This window comes from Prosopis cineraria, unplaced genomic scaffold, assembly GCF_029017545.1.
Source record: "Prosopis cineraria cultivar Desert tree isolate PC_DT_omini unplaced genomic scaffold, ASM2901754v1 PC13, whole genome shotgun sequence".
NCBI classification, from domain to species: Eukaryota; Viridiplantae; Streptophyta; class Magnoliopsida; order Fabales; family Fabaceae; genus Prosopis; species Prosopis cineraria.
The window spans coordinates 8,427,652-8,435,668 of NW_026555344.1; the positions used below are offsets into that span (position 1 = coordinate 8,427,652).

The 8,017-nt window shown below is 30.2% G+C and overlaps 1 protein-coding gene across 5 annotated transcripts; it reads left to right on the forward strand.

Annotated features, from left to right (window-relative positions):
* Positions 1-3,460, forward strand: LOC129291360 (uncharacterized). 5 transcript variants are annotated; one of them, XM_054928656.1, is made up of 8 exons: positions 1-160; positions 816-974; positions 1,283-1,375; positions 1,866-2,113; positions 2,221-2,303; positions 2,416-2,527; positions 2,690-2,764; positions 3,127-3,460. In XM_054928656.1, exons 2-8 carry the CDS (start codon positions 890-892, stop codon positions 3,310-3,312), a joined length of 882 nt encoding a protein of 293 aa, XP_054784631.1. In that variant the 5' UTR covers positions 1-160; positions 816-889; the 3' UTR covers positions 3,313-3,460. The 5 variants fall into 5 exon arrangements, with proteins under 5 accessions (XP_054784631.1, XP_054784630.1, XP_054784633.1 ...); XM_054928655.1 differs by having other exon boundaries at positions 819-974; XM_054928658.1 differs by having other exon boundaries at positions 819-974; positions 1,286-1,375.
* Positions 3,461-8,017: the final 4,557 nt, after the last annotated feature.

Below are 8,017 nucleotides of genomic sequence, written 5' to 3' on the forward strand. Positions count from 1 at the left end.
TCCTCTCGAATGTTAAAAAGTAAAAGCCCAGTCGTTCTTCGCCAGTCTCGTCTTCGGCACGCTCTCTTCCTCCATTCCTGAACTCCGTCGCCCACATCGACAACGTCAAACTGTCCTAACCGGCGTCGTTTCTTTGTCCCGTGCTAGTCTTCGCTGTGAGGTAATGTTATTGACTGTCATATTTTCCTTTCATGTTTGATGCTCCTTACGGTTCATCCTAGGTTCGTCCAGATCCTTATTTTTCTCTTTTATATGAATTTTCTGGAGATGAGTAAAGCATCTGAGTCTGAGCTTGTAGATACATGAGCTTGTAGATGAAGATTTGATGTTGAGAAGTTGATGATATGGCAGAGCATCAATCACATAAGAATTGTAGAAAACAACTAACCCATCTTCCTTTGTAGCTTTTGATTAGATTAGTTCTGTAGTTTAAATTATCCTCAGTTGTTACCAAAAAATATATCCTTAGTTGCAGTTTGATCACTTAGTCATTTGCATGGCCTCTTCCTCTCTGTAACTATGCTTATGGGTCAATGCTTAGTAGAAAGAGCTCAATACTTAATTAGGAAATGTGCGTGCTCTTGAATTCCTTAAAAATCCGAAGGGAAAAATGCCTACTTGTGCCCAGTAAAAATTTCTACCTAGTCATTTGCATTTACAGCAACTTTGGATCGGAGAGCTCAAAGATGCCGCATAAATCATGTCCATTCGATTAATTTCTTATGTTTGTTATTGTTACCCTAAGATCACTCTCCATTCTTCCGTTTTTCTGTCTTTTAATTCGTCTCATCCCATTGATTGCTTCGTGATTGAAGTAGGTGTTGTTGCAGTCAAATCGTTTTGGGATACTCCAAAGTTGCATACGTAACTTGCCAGAAGATTGACTGAGATGGCAAAGGACAAACTGAAGAAATCTCATCGCGTAGCAGATGAAGTTGAACCAGCTAATGAACATGTGCAATCTGATAGGAAAGGTATCATATACTCTTCATGTTTCTAGTTCTTGGTTCTTACGCATGCCCTTATGCATATTGGTTGACTATATTTATGGATTTCCATTACGTTCTGTTGTAATAATTGTCAAATCTCAAATACTTTTCCTACTCTAAGGGGACATTGTATGTGATAGATTACTTTGAAGCCCATGATCACTTGGAAGTTGCATGTGACAAAATGTTTCATTATCTTTTTTTTTTTGGGGGGGGGGTTCTAAACCTTTTCCTTTACATTCTCTATAAATGTTTTAATCCGCAACCTACATCCTCTGACTTGGAACCGGAAGCAGCGTTACCTGCAGAGAGCAAAAAAGCTAAGAAAAGGCAAGCTGCTGAACTTGATCCTGATCTTCCAACCATAACGGAGGAGGTGAATTTTGGTAAGAATTATGGAATGTTTAACTGTTCATTGAATGATGGATGTTAGTAAGCATAAATACCCTTTTCTTAGGTCTCACGTCCGTTGATTATGTCATTTTCTCTTAATAATTGATCTGAACCATTTATTTCATTAACCTTTTCTCTCTTTAACAAGTGATCTGTCATGAAAATTCCGATTTCTGCTTTTGTAATACCATGGAAATGTTAATTAAAGTTTGCGTCTGCATATATGTTTTCCTTTGAACCTTGTAAATACCTATAATGTGTTATATTCTTTGCATATATGATTTTGTATGACAAACTTCTATACTTAATACAGGATGTCAAAATCTGAAAGCTAACAGGTTTAAGGATGCTGGATCTTAAAATATGGTTTTTTTTTTTTTTTGGGGTGAAATCATTGGAGTACCTTTTTGTTTCCTTAAAATTCATCCTCGGATCAAAGTGAGGATGCTAAATATGCCATATTTCTTCCTATACTGGTACCAGATGTAGATCAAAGTGAGGTTGCAGATGGAGTCCTTGATTTTGACGTGCATGAGCCAACGATGGGAGAAAAACTTGCTAGTCTCACTTTGCAAGGTGAAAATGACAAATCCAAGAGTGGCAAGGAACTAGAATCTTCAGCGCTAACAATGCCTCCAAGTGCAAACTCAGTAGATGTTTTGCTCAAGCAAGCATTGCATGCTGATGATCGTGCCCTGATACTAGACTGCTTGTATACACAAGATGAGAAGGTTTATATTTTTTGTTCTTTTTCTACCAAATCATCTTGTCTTGGAATGGTAAATTATTTTCATCATCAGGCTCTTGTATGATATGCATGATGTATCCCTTTTTGCAGGTTATCCAGAAGTCAATTTCACAATTGAAGATATCCGATGTTCTTAAATTTTCAAACTTCCTTGTATCCATTGTTGAGTCTAGGTAAAAACATCATTATAGTAATTGTACCTTATTTGTTCAGTATTTCCATATCTTTGTACATTCAATTTCTAGTACTAATATACATGATACCCTTTCTTTTTCTCTTTCATAGGGGTGCAATTTTGGCGTGTGCTGAACGGTGGTTGAAATGTCTGCTTCTAGAACATGCGACCGTAATAATATCCCAGGAATCTTCATTCCAGTCTTTGAATTCTTTGGATCAGGTGGACTGTTAGATAATGACTCATTATAGATTTCTCATTGTGCAAGACGACATAGCCGCTGATTGAAAACACATTCTGAAATTTTATTGGACTGCTTTTGTCAACTCTTGAGTAGTTGTTCATGATACTAGCTTCTTCAATTGAATCTGTTGTCTTTTACAGCTGATTGGTTCTAGGGTCTCCACTTTCAATTCCGCCATTGAATTGTCAAGCACCATAGACCTCCTTTTCGCTAGAGTAAGTTTCTTTAACTTTTACATACTTCCTCCGTTTTTATATGTAAGAGAAAATAACTGTATTACTTAGTTCAAGAAAATTGGTGAACTATAATCATTGTCTCTGAAAGTAAAAAATTAGACTAAAATACCCTTGCATTTTATTAAAACAAGACTGCATTAATTGTTTCTTATGAATGAAAATTATGAGTTTATAAAGGATAGTTTAGGAAAATTGTAATAAATATTTATTAAGATATATGGTTTTATTTATAAATGAAAACAAAGCAAGTGGAAGTTTCTTTTATATATAGAATCGGAGGAAGTACATGGTTAGCAGAACACAAGGATAGATTGAACTTATTCATGGTTTTTTTATTGCAGGATATTGATGAGGAGGCAGATGAAGGAGAACAAACAGTGCCATTTATCTACGAGGACCAGCATAGTGATGAAGAATCTGATGACGCAATGGATACTGACCAAAATACTCGAGATGAAGAACAATCCGGTGATGCATTTGACAGTGACGAGGACACTGAAGGAGATGATGATGTTGTTATTGAGTGATTTGTTCTTTTTATAACTTTCATGATATATACTAGTTCTAGCTGAGAGAAATTTTGTCCATTAACGGCTAAATGTCATTCCATATTTTTGTAATTGCTGGGTTTTGTGAACACAGGAAAAGTGATCAAAAAGAATATTTATATTGCCACGTATGCATTCGCTTTTATTTTTGAAGCTTAATGTAGTAGCTCCATTTTTGTTAAGAGTTACTATTAATTAGTAATCCAATTCCAATAAATTATGTGAGAAATTACAGTAAACAGGTACGTATATTTTTTTTTAAAAAAAAAAAGAGTAAGTTTGATGCTTTTATTCTTTTATTAGCTAAAGTTTTCTTTTTTTAGGTCAACCTTATTAAAGTTAGCGAAATGACAAAACCAAAAAAAAACTCTAAATCCAATACAAACTCTAAATTCACAAATTTACAATTTAAAGTTTTAATATTTATCAATGCAAGTTTATTGATTTACAAGTTGTAACATCTTAAAAACTTATAATCCAATTAAGTAAAGTAAAATAAAATAATTGAGTTAATTAATGAGGTATGTAGTTAAAGAGGTTTAATTAGTGTGGTAGGTTATGTTTTCAGCTCTAAATTCATGTTCAAAATGAAGTTAGATGATCTAGACATCAAAAAATAAGAAAAGTTGAAAAAATCGTTATGTCATATGTCATGGTGTGTAACATGTCCACTACGGAACACAAATAACAAACAACAAAGGAGGATATCTCTGTGTCATGCTCCATGGCATATGTTACATGTGCTGTAGTGCATGATCAAAAAATTATAGAAATAAGTTTGCATCCAATTCCTCTATTAGAGCTTGCTTAATTGGAGATTTAAGAGTTTATTGGAGCTAGAGAACACCAAAGATAAGTGTATTAATCTTTCTCCTCTTTTTTTCTTCCATTTTCTTGAACAGTTAAGTAAAAGTTTCAATTAGAATAATAATTTTTGATTCATATAAATTATAGGTCTAGAACATTAGTTAAAGTAGAGTTAATAAGAGTTGTTTAGATTATTTAAATTTAGTATTAATGGTTTTGTAAGTCCTTAGCTAGTAAGGGCCATTAATATTTAAAAATTGCATTTATGAAGGTAGTTGAAAATGTCTAATGGCCATTAATTGTGATTTAAAGGTTCATTAATGACAATGTGGGTTATAAAAACCTAATAAATCTCATGGTATGATAAGAAATAGGAGATTATATTTTTATGCAAGTGGAAAAGAATGAGATAAAGTGTTATAAAGTATTCAAATGAAGATATTAATATTTATTTTGTGGTTGAATTGTAAATTAATATATTTGACACCATTTAAGCTGAGAAGAGTTTTGAAAGTTGTGTTTTGAGAGACAAATTTTTAACCTCTCAAAGATTTGCGGTAATTGATAAAAATTTAGCTTATATAATTACTTGTTAATTAATTAATTATTAAAATAAATCATTAAGAACTTATTAGGTGCTTGTAAATTCATTGATGCAAATTTTGGCAAGTCATGCAATAGGTGAAAAATGCTTGAATTATGAGAATAAAATGTATGTCTATACATGTATGTTTGAGACTTGAGTAAGTGTGCGTGTATGTGTATCTATTCTTGAAAATAAATAGCATGAGATGTTGTGCATATTATTTGTGGAGTATATCAGAGAAAATTTGTTATGGGCACGATATGATGTGATTAATGAGGTTAGAGTAGCATACTATGTACCACTTTGTATCAATGCCATAGGTCTTGGATGTTGTCGTAGTGTTTGAGCCTCTTAAATATCATTATATAATTCAATTCTTAGGGATTTATATGGCAAGCAGTGTTTGGAAGAAGACAACTTTTTACATGATCCTCTAATTACTTGAAAGGTTAGTTTTATAACCGTCGGTTATGGAAATACCTCAACCAAACAAAAATATTAATGCCATTGAATAGAAATTTTTTATTATATTTTATTAGGTTAAAGTATATATTTAATTCTTTAACTTTACACAATATTTTATTTTAGTCTCTTAACTTTATAAAGTTTTTTTTTGGTTTTTAACTTTAATGTTGTTATTTTTACTTCAACAAATTTTTACTTTGAACTTTTAAATATTGATAAAACATTCTCAAATGTTAAAATATTAAGTTTAATTTTTTTCGAAATAACAATAATTAACATAAAAAATAATCATTTAAAACTAATGATATTATGATTAAATGACGAAAAAGATATTTTACAAAATTAAGGATCAAGTTAAAATTTTATATAAAATTAGAGGATTAAAAATATATTTGAACATATTTTATTATGAAACCAAATATCTTTTGGCGTGCAGTGCACATGTTTTTTTTTAAATTAACCCAAATTAAAAATATTGAAGATATACAAATATTGTACAAATATATCGCGAGCATGAGTTTAAGAAAAAAAACTCTTTTCAAAATATTAACATATTGGGTAAGAAAATTTCTTAAACTCATAAAATACATTTTACCTCTAACATTTTAAAAGATTAAAATAGTGGGTAAGAATTTTAGTCTCGTGCTATTAAATTAAAGCATTGGCATTAAAATCATCCTTTTTTTAATGCATAAGAGTGCATGCATTCTAGAGAGCTTATAAAAATCTTCTCCATTCTCATTCTCTATAATTAAATATAATTTAAGACCATCGATAACTCGTCAACTAACGTGATGAAACTGGATGGCGAAAATGAAATGAAAAGAGCAATTTTTCATTTGAAAAATGTTTTTATCTTTGGTTAACTTGAAATTGATGGTAAAAATAAATTAGATCGAGTTAGGTTTTGGTTAAATAATTCTAAATTTATATGGTAAATCTAAAGCTTAAATTTGACCTAAATTCTATGTAAAATTATTTTTGTGACTTAAGTTTAAGTCTACGTAAAATTTAACTTAACTTAAAAACTTGTTTAAAAGTTTACTTAAAATTACACTTTTTAAATAGGCTTACATCATAAGCTTTAAAAATCTAGTATAAGTTGTAGGATTATTAAAAGTTATATATATACATCCTAACCTACCAACTAAAATACAAAATAAGCAAAAAAAAAAAAAACTTATCAACTACAATATGGTAACAAAATTGTAACCAATACATGTATAAGTCCAATTTAATTAAAAACATAATTAAAAAATAGAAATAAAAATAATATATGAATTAAAAATTAAATGATAAAACTAGTATATCATAAATTCATCAAACAAGACATAATAAGAAAGAACATGGGTAAGGAAGAATCGTTTAGTATTTTCAAATTCTGATATACAAAAAAAAATTAGAAGGGGCTGAAGAAAGGAGGTGAAATTGATTATATCAAAATTTTTAAATTAAATGCTATATATTACATATTATATATACATAATATATTATATAATAATATATATATATATATATATAAATAAATAGATTGGCCTACGAGGCTCATAAGTTAGACATTATAAAAATAAGTTTGGCTTATTTATCTAAATAGTTCTAATTAAAAATCTAAACTTAACAATGATGCATTTAATAAATATGCTTAACTTAATTTAAAATAAGTTAACTTATAGGTAGGGTCATGGCAGCTCATAGGCAAGTAAGACAATTGCTTAGGACCCCTAAAAAAAGCCTTAAATACTCCTAATATATATAGATTAAATAAATGTAATTGAACTCTTATGTAATAAATCCCAAATATAAAAAGCAAAGCCCCAACTATTTTCCAGATTAAAAACCTTTTCATATTTTTAAAATAATATTTAATTATTGGGTTAGTTCTAACGTAGCAATTAATTATTATTTATTTTTTTTATAATTCTCATTTTGGAATTATCATAATCTCTATTTCTCTCTCACTTCCCATCTCCACTCCTCCATTTTCCCCTCTTTTCTTATTTCTATTCTAAAGCCTAAAGAAATTTCATCGGTCATTAAACACCGTTTTTGCTGCAATATTTTTTTTGTTTTATATTTTTGTATCTAACCAAACCATTAGAGCATATACCATTTGTGAATACCGTATTTTGTCCGAACATTTTAAATTTAATAAAATAATAATAATAAATAACTAAAAAATATAAAAATATAAAAATAAAATTTAATCTTTTTTAGGATTATATTTTCAAAAAAAATTTAATTTAATTGATAGGATTTAATTTTATTTGAGATAATCTTTTATTGACTAGGATTTTAATTTTTTTAGTTCAAAAAAAAAGACAAAAATATATATAATAATCCAAAATCTCTCCACTCTCGGTTAGACATAAACATACCAAAAAGAAAGCAAGAACAGCAGAGAGCACAGAGCAGTCTCGCACATACACGAAACACACGAACACAGTCAGCACAAAAAGGATAAAGCAACCTGAGTTACAGACGCCGAAAGCACCAAGCACACACGAGCAAAATATAGAAGAAGCAGAAACACGAAAACACAGGTTGCAGAAAAGAGCTTCACAGAAAAAAAAGTAGCAAGCAACCAGAACACATATACATACACTTTTCTGCCAGCAGAAAGAAAAAACAGAGCCAGAGACGTAAAACCGGATATGCATGTTACAGCACACAAAAAGAAAATAGAAAAGTGCACACGAATACAAAAAGAGACGGAGCAGCGAGCACACACAGCAGAAAAAAAAAGCAAAACGCGGCCACGCATGCACGGGAAAGACGCTAGAGAAACAGAGCAGAGAAAGAGCAGCAGAAAAGGAGAGAGAGAGGAAG

Coding starts and splice junctions, on each gene's coding strand:
- LOC129291360 (XM_054928656.1), top strand. CDS start 890: ATGGCAAAGGACAAACTGAAGAAATCTCATCGCGTAGCAGATGAAGTT. Junction 975..1,282: donor TGTGCAATCTGATAGGAAAG/GTATCATATACT, acceptor TGGAACCGGAAG/CAGCGTTACCTGCAGAGAGC. Junction 2,304..2,415: donor GTATCCATTGTTGAGTCTAG/GTAAAAACATCA, acceptor TCTCTTTCATAG/GGGTGCAATTTTGGCGTGTG.